Here is a 15,521-nt window from a genome sequence, read left to right as displayed (position 1 = left end):
CACGCGCGGCGCATTCCCTGGACACGCGCGGCACATTCCCTGGACACACGTGGTAGCGTTCCCTGGACACGCGCGGCAGCGTTCCCTGGACACACGCGGCGCATTCCCTGGACACGCGCGGCAGCATTCCCTGGACACGCGCGGCGCATTCCCTGGACACGCGCGGCGCATTCCCTGGACACGCGCGGCAGCATTCCCTGGACACGCGCGGCGCAGCCGGCCTAGGCTGGGTCCAAGGGATCATCGCTGCCCTTAGCACTTTGCTCCCACACAATTACTAGTAGATCCCGAAACCTTTCCTACAGGGGAGGCAATTACCCATGATTTACAGTTGAGGAAACAGACACAGTGCAGGCGAGTGACCTAGAGAAATCATCGGAATGTCTGCACGGGACGGCAGCTATCCCGGTTCCCAGCCAGGGCTCTGCCCATAATACACGCCGAATTCGCTTCAATCGCGGGGGAAGGAATCCAGAGGAAGCGAAAACAAAATGGCCTTTGGCAGATAAGACAAACCTAAAGGAGAAACAAAAACACGTTTTTATGAGCGCAGTGCTGGGCGCGCAGCGGTGCACGAGGGGGAGGCAGAGCTACCTCTACGGCACACAGCGAAGCTGGAGCCGGGCCGCTCCAGCCCCTCCGGCGCGAGCGAGCGCGGAGCGAGCGCGGAGCCAGCGCGGAGGAAGCGCGGAGCGAGCGCGGAGCGAGGCCGCAGAGCAGGCCCGGCCGCAGGAGGGCCCCAGCGCCGCAACCGGGACCAAGCGCAGCCCCGGGACGTGGAGACGGGAACGGCAGCGGGCGCCGAAGCAGCTCGGCACGCGGCAGCGCGCCGGGAGCCGGCAGTTACCTCCGCGCGCCCGCACCACCACCGGGAAGCGAGCGGAAGCACCCGCGCTCCGCGTGCCGGATCAGGAGTCCACTAAACAGGAAAACACACACATTTGCTCCGGTGGACGGATACTGGGTTCTTCAAGCAGTCTAGACTGAAACAAGCAACTTGCCCATTACCTGTGTATATTTTATTAAACAGCACGAGTATATGACACTGTTTCTGTTACGCTAAACAACCAGATTAAGTTAGTTCTAGCACAGCTGCATTACCTCAAACGCAAGACACATGCAAGCTTCAAGCCATTAAGCCGAGGTTAAAGTTGGGATATAAAAGCATTCCGCAGCAGGAGACACGGCAGCAATATCAAAACGAAGGGCTGTTCTGGAAGTCGGTGGATTTCATCAATATTCCAGTAACAGTTAGCAGGGGGAAAAGATCCCACTGTAACACTGCAAGCAGGAACACGTCTCCGTAGAGAGACAAAGACCAACGGATCAGAACCTACCACCGCTGCAGGAAACCAGAGATAAGGCCTGGAAGAAGCAAGCTGGCGGCGTGGGGAGCCTGCACGTGGGGCTGCACCCCACTGCCCCCACCCCGCTGCCCCACACGTGCACCCCAAACCCGTTCCCAAAAACTGCGCTTGGATTTAGCAGCTCACTGGCTTCCAGTTGCTCCCACACCCAAGTTCAGCTATCTAGAAGCTTTTGTACCTGTACTAACCCATCTCTAAGCATTAAAGAAAGGAAAAGCAGCCCCCTAAAGGCTGAAGCCTACAAGATAACGGGATTGCATTTGTCGGGAGAAGGGAATCCTCCCGGAAGCGATCTCTGCTCACAGGTAGCTTAGTTCCAGCGAGCGCCATCACCTCTACCCAAGGGCAACGGCTTCTTCTCTCTCCGGTTGAGTTGTTTATCCCGGGACGCCCTGTTTATTTAACTTATTAACTAAGGGTTCTCCTTCCGCCCTGCTCAAGCGCCCCTTGGCTGGGCCTGGGGCAGCTCCGCACCAGCGCGGGCGAACAAGGGTGCCGGGCAGGAGCTGCACGGAAAAGGCAGCGGCGCCAGCCCGCGCGCGGGCGCTGCGACACGGCCAGCGGAGCCCCGACGGGCGGCCGCGACGAGCTCGCTCCTGCAACAGGAGCTCCTTCCCTCTCCAGTTACCTTGGTACCTTGGGTTTGCACATTACTGAGCCCAGTTCTCAACATCGGATACTTCTTCTGTTTTCATCGTAAGTTCTTCTCGCCATTCATTCTATTTGAAGACAACTTAAAGCCAATTCATGACACGGAGGAGGAAGATGCATAAAGATTTTTAAAAACTGTTTTCCTAGAAAGTCGAAGCATTCGTGTCTAACTGCTGCTGATACAAAGCATATGTTGTGGGAAGAGAAATAGTCTTCAAGGGGTTTTCTTGGGCAAAATATATGTTGCTTTCTCCCTCCACCCCCAAAGTTAGAAGCTTCCTGGGCTGGCGGCTGGGCTAAACCCAGAATAAAAGTGAAATTCCACCTTTGCAGAAAGCACTTACTGCAGCAGTAACAGCCAGAAGAGGCGATTCTAGGCCTATGAAAGGCAGCACAATTTTGAACAGGAGGAGAATACAAGAAAACATCCCTAACATTTCAAAGGTCGATCTAGAGAACCCAAGTTTCCTTTTCCAACCTTATGCACTGGGCTAGAGAGAAGCGTGGAAGCAATGCTTAGGAAGTAACACTTAGCAGAATTTTCTGAAGGTTGTTATTTTCCAGTTTTGTGTTTTTGATAGGTGACTGTGCAAACCAGATGAAGGACTGGTTTTGCATGGACCACGGGGTATAAAGATTCACCTTGTACGTGTCACGTCCCAGGCTCGGACGCACGAGAGGGCCCCGCTGGGTCCCAGGGCACCCCCCCGCCGCGGGGCGGCACGAGGGCCCGCGGAGCAGGCGGGGACGGAGCGGGGCTGCTGCGCGGGCACTGCCCCCTCCGCCACCGCAGGGCGACGAGCCCGGGCCCTCGGGGCGCCGCTCGGCCGTGGCTGCAGAACTCTCACCCGCGCTCCCGCGTCCCGGCAGGAAGGCTGGGAGGCAGCGGCTGGGCAAAGTCGGAGAAGGGGCTTGGAAACACTCGAGCCTCCTTCGAACAGCTCGCTACAGCCCTAGCTTTAATTTGTGACTCTGATGAAAGACATAAACTTTTATACGCATCAACAAGGCTCAGAGAAGACCTAAATTCATTTCAGTGCTCATTTATAGCAGCTTCAGCTGTGTGCAGTTAAAACTTCAGCATTAAATGTTAGAGACGAAAATAATGAGACACTTGAAAGATAATCTGTGCGTCAGCGGGCCAGGCTCGGGTAGAGATTTCGTGTGGGCAGCAGCGAAACCCTGGGCGTTTTCCTAGGGCAGGATGGCAGCAGGCGCCCTCCTGCAGCCCGGCCACGGCCACGGGGCCAGAGCGCCGGCCACGGGGCCAGAGCGCCGGCCACGGGCCCAGAGCACCGGCCACGGGGCCCAGAGCGCCGGCCATGGCCGAGGGGGAGCTGGAGGGAACGTTTAGCTCTCAGGATAGGGAAAAGGTCCTGGCTGAAGCACCATTTACATCTGTTTTTACATTAGCATTTAAGCCAAAAGGAAAGTTGTCTTCAGGACAGGAAAGAATCTTAAAACAGTAGTGTGGGATTTAAAAAAAAAAAAAAATCACAAAAAAACATCTTAAACGATTCTATGACTCCTTTCCGAGCTAACAAGTTGTGATCAGAGCAGAAATAAGCAAACAGTTTATATATCTTTCTTGGCCAAGAAAACCAGAGGGAAATGCAAATTAATACCAAAGATGTACAGAAATATCAAAATAAGTTAAATCAAGTATTGAGAGAACATAGGTCTAAAGGTTATGTGCTATACAAGAAAAATACACACAGTTGAACTTAGAGAGGAAAAAAATAATGAGAATTGCATACTTTATTATTATCATTTTTTACAACTGAAAATTTCTATACAAAAAAGAAGGCAACATTACATATCTTGGGAGAAAAGAGATTTATATTTGGGGAAGTCAAAGAATGCTACAGCTAAAAGTGATGAAATGTTACAGCTTGCACACCAAAATTAAAAATGAAATGAAATTAAAAAAAAATGAAATGATTACCAAGGTAATGCAGGTCAAGGGATCAAAGGTGAAGGGTCACACATTATTAAAAAGAAATCCAAAAGGACGTCTGCATCAAGATCTCTGCAAAACAAAGGAGCCGCAGTAAGTAACACTGGTACCTTGCATGGAATCAGTCAAGCTCTGCAAACCGCCTCTCCCCATTCGCGCGGCGCACGCGGCGCTGCCCGCGGGGCCGACCCCGCGCCGGGGAAACACCGGCACCGCGGAGCCGCTCACGTCGCCCGCGCCGCAGCAGCGCCACCATAAAGGAGCACGTTAAATGCAGTTACAGAGGCACCGTCCTCTCCGGCTGGAACGGCAATTACACCGAAGCTATTAGAAAGTCTTTGGTAGCCATTTTCAAAGAAGCAGCAGCCAGTTATCCTTCTGAATTTATGCAGAAATGGTATTATTTACATCAATTTCAGACAAGACACCCACAAAGCATGTTACATTTGGCATGTTATCTCCATGTTCTCCCCCAACACCCTCTGCTCCTGCTGCTCGAGACGTTAAGCTGCAGGATTCGCTCACCTGAGCCCAAACGTGTTTGAAGTACAGAAAAAAGCAACCCCCCAAAACTTAGTCTTAACAGAGAAGCTGCCAGTGACAAAGCCTATATACTCAAAGCGATGAGTTAATCTGCTGGTGACTTTTTTCCAGGAAAAAAAAAATAAAAAAAAGTTACATCTTTCTGTGCCATTCCCGCTTTGCACAGTTCTTAGTTAAGAACCAGCTGAGGGAAGAGATGAGTCACGTTGGGTATTTTAACCACCCATTCATCAGTACCTGGCAAGCTCTCCAGAGCGGTTCCTGCTCCAAGTCGGAGCTGCAGCTCCGCTTTCGCCGCGGCTTTCAGCATTTACTGCTTGCAGCTCCTCGGAGCGCAGAGCCGCGATCAGCTCCCTGCCTCCGCGGCCGGCGCGCAGCCGGAGCGCCCGGACGGACAACGCGCAGGGAGAGGAACGCGCGGCCCCGAGCAAGCCCCGGCTCTGGAGGCCCTCGCTCCCGCCTCGCCTCTATCCCGCGCCCAGATCGCATCTTTTCACAGGGAGAAGCACGTTCGCACCCTGAAGCAACATCTGGGGGACAGAAGAAAAGAAGGGAAAAAGAAGAGGAGCTTGGGGTTTTGCACGGCGCGGCGGTTCCCGAGCAGGCCGGGGGAGCAGAGCAGGGAGCAGCCCGGCACCACGGCTGCTGCTCCTGGGAGGAGGCTCCTCGCTGCTGCACCGCACGCAGCGCCCCGCAGCGCCCCGCGGCCACGGCCACGCAGGGCTCCCAGCGAGCGAGCGAGCGACGAGCAGCACAAACCCCTCCTCCAGCTTCCCCAAGAGCAAGAAAAGCACACACGCTTTCACGGGATCTTCATCAAAAACGTAGAACTACAAACACATGGCCTGGCCAAATCTATGATTTGCTATCTCTGGTTAAAAAAATAAAGTAAATTTACACCATAAACTTGGTTTACGAGGGGATGACGTTTTGGAATGGAACTGTATTTCCATGAAACACACGGGTTCAGCCTGGCGGCAGCCCCGTCTCACCGGCATGTCCGGAGCCCGGAGCGCCCTGCGGAGCTCGCGCTTCCCACGGGATGTGGAGCGGGCGCTTGGAGCAGGCGCGGGGCCGCCCGGGGCCACGGCCGGGCTCCGGGGTGGGAGCTGCAGAGGACAGCGACAAACTCGACACGCAAAACCGGAGGCTTTTCTGCTTAAAAAAGCACTAACTGATTATTTAAAGTTACTAGCAAACTGTCAGCCTAAAACTGAGGCATTTGAGACACACGCACAGCAGAAACAGGCTGGCAGGGAAGCGCTATTGCAAGCATTGATTTGGCCCTCGACAGAGAAGGGTGCCACGCTCACTGCAGGACTGCGCTGCCAGACTCCTCTGCGAGCCAAGGCACCCCAGAAGCAGCTACGTTCTCCTGCTCATGTCGTGGTGCTCATCGAGGAGCAGCGCTCTGCACCGCGGCAGGCCACGCTCACACCGTACGCGTGCACTTGCTCAAAAAGAAAAGCTTGCAGCCTCAGTATGTAAACGTGTATGGAAAAATATGAGCCCGGGACAAGGGAAATACTAGGAAGAGTGACCAAAATGGGTTTTAAAACTTACATCTCAATTCACGTGACCCAAGACAATAGCCTCTACACAAAATACTAAATGCCAGCAACTTCTTGAAAGACTATTCATGAAAAGCTGTGTGTGCGTTAAAAGAGATGCTGGAATTTAACTTTCAGGCAAAAAGAGGAAAAAAAGGGAAAGATGAAGTGTTCTAACCCTGACAAATATATACATGAACGAACATTGGATTCTCGTGCTCAGGAGCCACTCACAATTGTCCAAACTTGCAAGCACAGTTTTTGTTAACACGCTTGGAGAACAGTTAACTGGCTACAGGCAGACACTAACTGTAGTTTTGAAATAACTTCTCACAGTTGACTGCTTCTGTTACGAAGTGATTCCCGCAAATAGGACAAAGATGATATTGGAACGATGCTACTCAACACTTTCGGGTGGCCAGACGTGAAACCTTGCTACCCAACAGGAATGAACGCAAATATCCTCTCTCAGACATACCTGGATTATTCTTCCCTTTCACACTGTACCACAGAACATGTGAATTTTAAATGCTTCGACTCCGTTTCACAGACACATACTGCCCAGGTTAGCGGGAGACGTGCGGACACGCACACTCAAACACCTGGGTTTGGCTGCCCGGTACATTGGGCCTCTTGTCCGTAACAGAACGAGCTAACGAGCTCTCCAAGCCCCATTCCCACAACACGCCTGCCTTTCCGGGCTATCTATCCGGAAGACTCTTGCATATTCTCAATTGCAAGATAACATCTTGTTTAGCATAATCAAAGCATCTTTTATTCATTTCCACGATTTTGAATCACATCAATAAGGCAGTACAAAATTTGAGTCTTTGAGACAAACACCACACACCCAAGCAATGAACTTCTGCCACGACTGCTCAACCCACACGTTTGTCTTTCCACGCCGAGCCCGTTTCAGCGCCGTTTTTGACATTTTACACTATCTTGTTACTTAACGTCAAGTTTCAGAGCATGTGAATTCATATTCTGTCATTTAAGCGACATGTTCCCAAAGCAGAGAAATAATCCATAGGCAGAAGAAAACAGTATGACTGAGAATAAATAAAAAATGTAACTACCTCATTAGTGTTCCAGCGGTGCCTCTCCTTCGGTAGACTTGAACATTTTGGTAGACATTCAAGCAGCTTCTTCGGTAAAAAGATTTTTACATGACTGCCATTGCTGTTCCCATGATCATCTGGAACGAAGAGAATACTTGTGTGACGCATATATGGCAGAAAAAGGGGTTCTGCTGAGGGACGTTACTACACGACTTGCAAACCCACTGATTGACTTGTCAAGAGCAGGTAATTTGTCACAGCAAGCAAAAACATGATTTGCTCTCAAAATTAAGAAATAAAGAATACATACATGCACATTGTAGCTTATTAGCTTCCTCTGTGACAAATGTCCCAAGCAAGAGCGACCAAGCGTTTGGAAGCAGTGACCACGCGGGTGGCCTTCCAGCCAAGGCGTAAGTGCAGGCTGCACTCGGGGGGATTTGCAGGTAAATAAACCCTGACCCCGCTATCTGCTACGCTTGCAACAAGCTGCAGCAGAAACGAGACTCAAGCTCTACCAGTGGCCTGTGCAGCCACTTAAAACTCCGGAACGCGCCGTATAGAGCTCACTAAAAAGAAGCTCCTCCTCTTTCTGTGCCAGCTCAGACGGCAACGGGGCAGAGTGAGGGAAACCCTCCTACCCCGCTGCACACAGACATCCCTGAAGCGGGAATGCTGAGGAATGCATATGCACACACACACACACTGCTGCTGAAAACCCAGCAAGTGCCCGTGCAGACGGCCCGAACGCGGCGTCCCGGCACGGTGCCCGCTGGGCGCCCGCCGCCCCGCAGCCCTGCTTCCTCCTGCGCCGCAGCCCGGGCTTCAGTCGCCACCTTTATGCACCTTACGAGGGTAATTGCTGGCAATTCCACACTTGGAAGTGCACAGAAAAGGGACATTACCTTCTTTTCTTTCCATATCTGTACATTTTAAAAGGTCGTAAAGCAGATGCTGGCATCGTGTTAGAGCTCCTCGTAATTATGTATTATATAGAAGCCTGCAATGACCCATACCAAACAAAGGCGAACCTGGGCTGCAATCATTTAAGAAAGCTGAGTAAGAGTGCAAAGCAGTAGCTAAACATCCCCGCTATTTTAGAAGCTTGATTATACTCTTGGATGTGTCAAGTTCAACGACATACACGCTGTTAAATCAGCCGCTCACGCAAGCGCAGCAGATGCGCTTACAAGATAAGCAGCGATGTGTGTGATGAACGTGAGCCGCTCTGCAATTCCCGACTCCGCGCGCCCAGGGAGCCACGCGGGAGCTTCCCGGAGCGGCGCGCAGGGCCCGGAGCTCCGCGCTGCCGGAGCGTGGCCTGGCCCCGGCGTCTCCGCGGGCGCCGGGCAGCATCGGGCTGCGTCGGCCCCATCCGCAGAACAGCACCAAGGTTCATTTCCACCCGCACCCGCTCCACGCTTGCTGTGGCAGCTCTATGTCCTTTTCATTTCTCAGTCAAAATATCTCATTGCAGAACGTTCAATTCATTAAGAGCAGAGTATTTCACATCAGACATTATTACTTTTATCAACCAAACTACAACCCAAGCCACATTTTATCAGCTTGCTTTCCAAAGGCACGTTTTAATTGACATTAATTGTATTACTTCCTTTACCTCCGTATCAGTCAAGGCCTCTATCGTTCATCCCACCCTTCTGCAAGGCTGCCAGACCCATAATTATTCAGCTCATTTTATTAACTTTCTTTCCCTTCATCAATTATCAGTATTAATAATCCAGAGAGTGCCTACGGACACATCCATTGGAAGCGTTTGGGGCAGGACCAGGACCCGCCGACAGTCGGTGCTCCGCGTGGCTGCGGAGCGCAGCGAGGCCGTAGCCCAGGCCCTCGCGCGAGCTGCCCTCCTCCGCACGCAGCAACGACCCCTCCTCCAAACCAACCCCAACGCGGCAGCAGCAGCCGCTGCTTCGCGTTCACTCGGGCGTCCGCACAGCAGCCTCTGGCCGCAGGGGCCGCCGGGCCCTCCTGCTGGCGCCAGCATCGCCCCAGCGCAGCGCTGGCCTTGCCCGGCTCCCAGGGAGGGAACCCGGGGCGAGCAGGCTGGGGACGGTCCCCGTGCGCGGCCCGGCTCCCCTTTGCGCCTCCGCGCCCGTCCGCCAACCCCTGCTCCGCCAACGGGCACCAAAGCATCGCACGGGACCTGGCGTCACCTCCCAAGGACTCGCAATCCTCCAGCTAAAACACTGCCTCGCTGCTCGGGTTCCTCACAAACAGCCTCAGTCCTCTCCATTAGCAAGTGTAAACCTTTATGGAGGTGGAGAAATAAATAAATAAACAAAGCGGCCGTCCTGCCGCCTGCAGCGCGAGCCTCATCCTCGCCAGCCTGATTCCCCCGCTCACCCACCAGAGACTTCCCGTGAAGTCAGGGAAGGAGGAATCGATGCTGCTCAGTGTGCACGCCTGACTCACGGCACCGGCACGCGTCCCGGGGGAATATCTTACACTTACTTAGGACTACATTTTCCTCTGTATTTAAAAAAAGAGAAAAGGAAAAAAAAGCAATTTCACAACCCTTATTATGTGAGCTTACAGGGCAAATCCAGGGCAGATTTGTACTTTTTTGCTAGTGCTGTTCTTGCTATGGGTGCGACACGACATTGTGATGTGCAAACCCCCCTGGTGTCAACAGAAAGTGCTTGGCAAGCAGAGCTCTCCTTGCACAAGCAGGATTTGCCAGTAAAGCGGTATCGACGGTGCGGGTTAGTGTAAACCTGGCCACAGGCCAAGAAGATTCCCAAGGCACCAACAGCCAATTCTGAAAACTGCAAAGAGGAAACACCGTGTTCTAAAATAAAGCAGCCTACAGCGTACCTTGCTATGAGTCGAGATGAAAAAATGAGTATTTAAGTTCCATTAGTAATCTTCAGGAGATATTTGTTGGTGAAACAAAAACTCAGGTGAAATGAAGTATAACTATTACGAAGTGCACGGAAAGTTCTGTATTAATTATACACTCCAGGCCCTTGGCGATTTTATGGGCTTGTTCATGCTCCTTGCGCTTTATGCTCCCGCGGGATGCGACGCGAGCCGTGAAGCTGCAACGCGCACGGCACAAATCACGGCGCGGCTCCAGCCTCCCGCCCGCTCCAAACAGCCCCCGCTGCATTGCTTTTTTTAAAAATCTGGTTCTTTTATTTTCTGTGATCTGGAAGGTGGACGTGGGACCCCAGACACCTTAACTACCGCAGTTAATCAATATAATATGTAACTAGACAGTGCAGAAACGGCTGAATGGGCGCTGATCAACTACGGGTTTGCAGACAGTTCCATATTGTACTTAAACATAAAGAAAAAGCTTAGCAAACACCAAACAGAGGTCTTAGAAAGCCACTGTTACCAAGGGACAGTGGAGGGTTGGCCGTTTTTGGTCATTTTCAGAGCCTCCTCACAAAGAGCTGAGAAGCGCCTGCATGGAGAGCAAATCGTTAAAATTACAACGCAATAACCAGTTAATTAAATGGAGTGGGGAGGGCATCGGGATATTCAAAAACATCATTTAACAGACAGCTCCTAGTAAACAGAAATAAGTAAATACCTTCTTCTAAGTGGCACTTAAGCACCCAGAGCAATGCGGGTGGCACGAAGCCACCAGCCACAACACGAGGTAGCAGCGACCCAAGGGACGCGGCGGTCCCCTTCCCAAGCCAGGTGACAAAGGAGGCTCTCCTTGAGAAAGCCCCGTAGGGACACGGCTGCCCAGAGCCAAAGCACAAACCCCGCTGTCCTGCGGATCTGCGACTCTCCATTCTGCCGGCATTCCTGAACTCTTCCCCTTGGGGAGTGCGCGACAAGCAACTTGCCACTGTTCGCTTTGAGAAAGCTTCTTGCATAAGGAAACAGACAAAAAGTTACCATTTATGTTGAGTTCAAAAGAAAACACTGTCAGGTTTTTCACATATTATTTCCCGTTATTTTCTTGTGCCCTTGTCCTGGGCACAAGGCATGTAGGCTATAAAGGGGCTTTAGGCCTACATTCCCCCTGCATTTTCCACTTTGGGATTTCTGAGCACCAACAAAATCAATGCATTCAACCCAGCAGAACCGACTGTTAAAAATGACTCCTTCACCCAAGCGTCTGAAACGCTCTCAGACTATTTCCAACAGCCACGCTTTGTTCCTAGGAGCTTGGACCAGTGAATAAACAGCAGTGTAATCAACATCAGCAGCTTTCGCTGTTTTCCAGAAATATTTGGAGGATGGCACTCGCCAGCCTCTCGGCAAGGACACAGGTTTCTAACTAGCAAGTGGTGGCGACGGAGGCGCGACCATCGCGGAGCGCCGCGACGCCGCCGGCCGAGCCGAGCCGAGGGGCCCCGGCAAAGCGCCCGGCCGCGGGGACAGGCCGACCCCGCGCCACCGCGCCGGCCGCGCGCGCAGGGCGCAGGGCAGGGGCCTCGCTGCTGCGTCTCCGCACGCCAATACGCGTTCCGCCATCGCAAAGGACTCCTGGCAACTCCGAGCGCTCAAGCAAGTTTAAACTGTTGTCAAAATATTTACTTTGAGAGAAATCATCGTACTGCTTATATTTTGCAAGACATATGCTTTAGGTTCTGCAAGATGCATACATGATGCTCAAAGACTTATCTTCCTTTGAAGAAAACTGCTTCTTCCCCCTAGAGCAAAGCCAAACTCTGCGAGAAGGTTTGACCACAGCACGCGCCTTTGCCGCTCGGCGTGCCGAGGAGGACAGCGGCTGCGAGGACGCGCTGCAGCGCGCGCTGCTCTCCCACCGCTTGGAAGGGCGAGCGCTCCAAGGGATCTTCCCAGTTCCGAGCGGGTCCCGGACAAAGGACTGGGCTCTCCGATGGCCACACAACCAAACCGCCCGGTCAAGCCTCCCACCAACAGCACTGGGGACTTCTCACCAAGAGTCTGCTCGCTGGGAAGGTCACACTTACACAGTGAGGCAATTTTCCTTGGAAATACACTCTTCGAAACACTCAGTACTCAGGACAACACTTCCCAAACCAGCAAGGATGGCTGCCTCTATTGCAACCCAATTTTGGCCAGGAATTTTTTTAAGGTCCTGCTAAACACATAAGACAAGTAAGACTTTGTTGAGATGCAGAAGATGCACAAACACAACTTGGCTTACAAGTGCCTTTCCATAGCGATACTGCTGTTCGCACACTGCAGACGTAGCACAAATCAAGCACGTGAACTCGCCTTGTTTTCGGTTCTGCGAGCTTTCCCAACGTGACTACGAGACACACTTTCTGAGGCCCAAAATATTGACTAAACCTAGTGAAATTCATGCTTTAATCACAGGGGAGAGGCGGCAAAGGAGCACGCGGACGGCAGAGGACCATCCGAGCAGAGGAAGACGGGGAGGAAGCTGGAGGCGGGAGATGAAACCCAGACACGGCGTGGGGGACGGGAAGGCAGGGCCCGGTACCGCCCGGCAGGCAGGGCCCCCGGACCCGCCGCGCTCGGCCCAGGTCGGCCTCGCCGCTCGCCTCGCGCCGCTCCGCGGAGCGTTCTTCCCCGGGAGATGTACTCGGCTTATTGAAGCAGAGAGGGGACACGAAAAGGGAAGGTCACATTTCAGCACTCGGACAGAGAGCGAGGAGAGCCCATTTCCCTTCCCTTCCTCATCTCCCTGCTCCGTAACTTGCGCCTTCGCTATGCAGGTCATTGGAGCGCTGCTCGTTTGGAAGGAGCCATATGAAAATGCATCAAGTAGCGCAGATTTGGATTGGAAGAATAAAGTCATTTTTACTTCAACTGTACTTGTGCACCACCTTTTTACTGTTTCCCAGTGCAGGAGATGGATCCCGAACTGCAACATCCATAGGGAACCTTCGTATGGTAGCAGCCTTAAATTAAAGAAATAAGTAAGCCAAGGGAAGCGAGCGTGCTTGGCGAGGCCGCTAAAAATAAATAAATAAGTAAATAAAAATCAAGCGAGACGGGGAACTACCTGTTAAGAATTTGGACAAAACCAAAAAACCCAAAGCGAGCCGCCCCCTTATTTCCTTGTTCCTCCCCTCGGTGCCCACGACCCACCGGCGGGCGCTGTTCGGCGGCACCGTCACACGTTTCCACAGCGGGAAGCGAGTGTTCGCGGCCCAGCACGGACATGGGGAGCGCTTTCGAGGCGCCCGTTTCCGAGGCAGCTCCCAGGTGTTTCCGAACGGGTGCCGCGGAGCCTCCTCAAGGACCGACCCCGCGTCCGGCTTCCCATCGCAGCCAGCAAGGGCGTAAATCCAGCCCTCATCCAACCGGGACAACGAGGATCGCGGCAGCCGAACCGACTCTGGCCAGCAGTGCCTGGCGAGCATCAGCGGAGCCAGCGCTGGAAAGCGCAGGGAACAACCCACGCACACGGACCGCGGCGGCGCCCGCTCCCGAGACACGCGGGCCCTTGCGGGACGAGGTGGCCAAGGCCCCGCTCGGCCGTCCGGAGCGGAGCCGGGGCACAAAGGAACCCGCGTCCCCCGCGGCTCTGCCAACGCTCCCGCTCTCACCTCGTGCGCGCGGCTGTCGGCCACGGGCGCCCCGCTCCGAGCGGCCAGGCTGGAGCTCCCCGTGGTGCCGACCCGGCCCGACGGCCGCGAACGGGCAGCGCGGCTGAGCCGCCGGGATCGACTCTGCCAGGCTCCCGCCGCCCCCTTCGCACACCCCTTCCTCATGACACACAAAAAGGTCCCAGGTTTTTAAAGCAGCTTCCTCCGAGCTTTTCAGGCCCACGGAAATATCGATGATCAGCGGGACTTCAGGTGAATCCTTGTATGGGGTCGGGCTTTACAACTACTCCAGTTTAAGGATTTGTAAGGCAGAGTTTAGGTTTAAGGGACAAACGGTTTGTGCCTTGATTCCTTGAAAACCTATCACAGAACTAGGTCAAGCTGGGGAAACACGGTGTGTGTATTCAGCAGAGTTACCGAAGACTCTGCCCCTGCATGATCCTGCCTGGGCTCCGGGCAGGTATCGATAAGGGAATCCACTATTAATACCAGGGTAAAATACTTATTTCCATGTCAGCCTTTACACACTCAAGCACTGGCCACCAAAGATGGTCTCAAGAGCCCTTCCACATCACGTTGTGAAAGCAAGTGCTGACCGCCCGAGACAAACTCGAGCAGCCCACAAAACATAGGAGCACAGTATTAGTTCCATTAACAATGAGCATAAAACTCATTATCTCGAAAGCTGAAGAGCACTAGTGTGCAGGAACCTTTAAAGCTGTGGCTTCCAATGTGCAAGGCCAACCTTAAAACCTCTGCTTTACAGAGAAAAGTGTCATTGCACAGAAGTGCAAAAAGCCCCAGGAGAAAAACAAATCGGGGGCACCTGGGTGACAGCAGCTTCATCCGCGAACCCAAGAGCTGGGCGCTGCACAGACAGATCTAGGCAGTCAAAATAATTCGGTTCTCCTCTCATTTACACCCACTTTGACCCAGTTGGCGTTTACTACTTCATCAGCCTTACACTTTCATTTCACATAAGAAAAGCAGGATGCCCAGTGCCTCTGAACTATGGAAAAGGCGGAATTCAGGAGCCCCAGCAGGATTAATAAGAAACAAGGCTGACAACACGCTCATACTCACCGTAATTGTCTAGAATTTATATTTTTGGAGGGCACTGAGACTTCAGGAGGCTAGAGAAGGTCCGGGCAAAAAGGAAAACAAAGGCAGCCACCACCACAAAGGACTTGGGCCTGGTAAGTTGTGGAACCCTCGGACACCCCAGAAGGAGCTCACCCTTAGGCAGTAATTCTGCGGGCAGAAAGCGCGAACGGTTCAAGGCGAGAAGCAAGCGGCGCCGGGGGCTGCCCGTGCCGGGCGCGGGGAGGAACCGCGCGGCGGAGAGGCGGCTCCGGGCCTGGCGCAGGGAGGCGCCTTCCGCGGCCGGGGCGGCCGGCGAGGCGCGGGCGGCGGCGCCTCTCGCGCTGCGCGGCCGCGGGCGGCCCGGGGGAAGGGGAGGAGGCGCCGCGGCGGCCCCGGCACCTACCGCGGCGGCAGGGGCGGCGCAGGCCCCGCCGGTGCGGAGCGGGGGGCGCGGGCCCGGCGGCGGCGCGGCGCAGCACCCCCCCTTGCGGCCCTCGCGTGGCGCCCCCGCCCGCGCAGGGCCCCGGAGAGCCGGGCGCGGGCACAGGCCGCGGCCCCGCAGGCCCGGGTGGCGCGGGGAGGCCGCGGCGGCGGCGGCGGCGTCGCGCTGAGGCCGGCGCGGCTCGTGACGGGCGCGCGGGCACGTGCGGCGCGGCGGGGGGGCCCGCGGCGCGGCGCGATGGGCCCGGCGCGGCGGGGGCGCCGCCGGGCGCGGCGCGGCACGTGCGGCGGGAGGCGTGCCGGCCGCGCGGCCGGGGGCGGCGTGCCCGGGCGGCCCGGGCGCCGCGTCCGCGCCACGCGGCCCGCCCGCCCGCCCG

General features: G+C 54.5%; 1 protein-coding gene across 6 annotated transcripts in view; it reads right to left on the bottom strand.

The window, feature by feature from the left end:
- The window catches only part of CAMTA1 (calmodulin binding transcription activator 1), a 161,290-nt gene that overhangs the window by 133,094 nt on the left and 12,675 nt on the right, over nucleotides 1–15,521 (bottom strand). For all 6 annotated transcript variants that reach the window (XM_088533712.1, XM_088533713.1, XM_088533714.1 and 3 more), the window contains one exon: nucleotides 7,148–7,266. In XM_088533712.1, the coding sequence (XP_088389838.1) occupies nucleotides 7,148–7,266 (119 nt within the window). The remainder of the gene's footprint in view (nucleotides 1–7,147; nucleotides 7,267–15,521) is intronic.

This window comes from Tinamus guttatus, unplaced genomic scaffold (assembly GCF_059628265.1).
Source record: "Tinamus guttatus ecotype Peru unplaced genomic scaffold, ASM5962826v1 Tinamus_guttatus_pri_ptg000515l, whole genome shotgun sequence".
NCBI classification, from domain to species: Eukaryota; Metazoa; Chordata; class Aves; order Tinamiformes; family Tinamidae; genus Tinamus; species Tinamus guttatus.
Note: the sequence above shows the minus strand (reverse complement) of the source record. Positions and strands in the feature narration are given on the sequence as shown.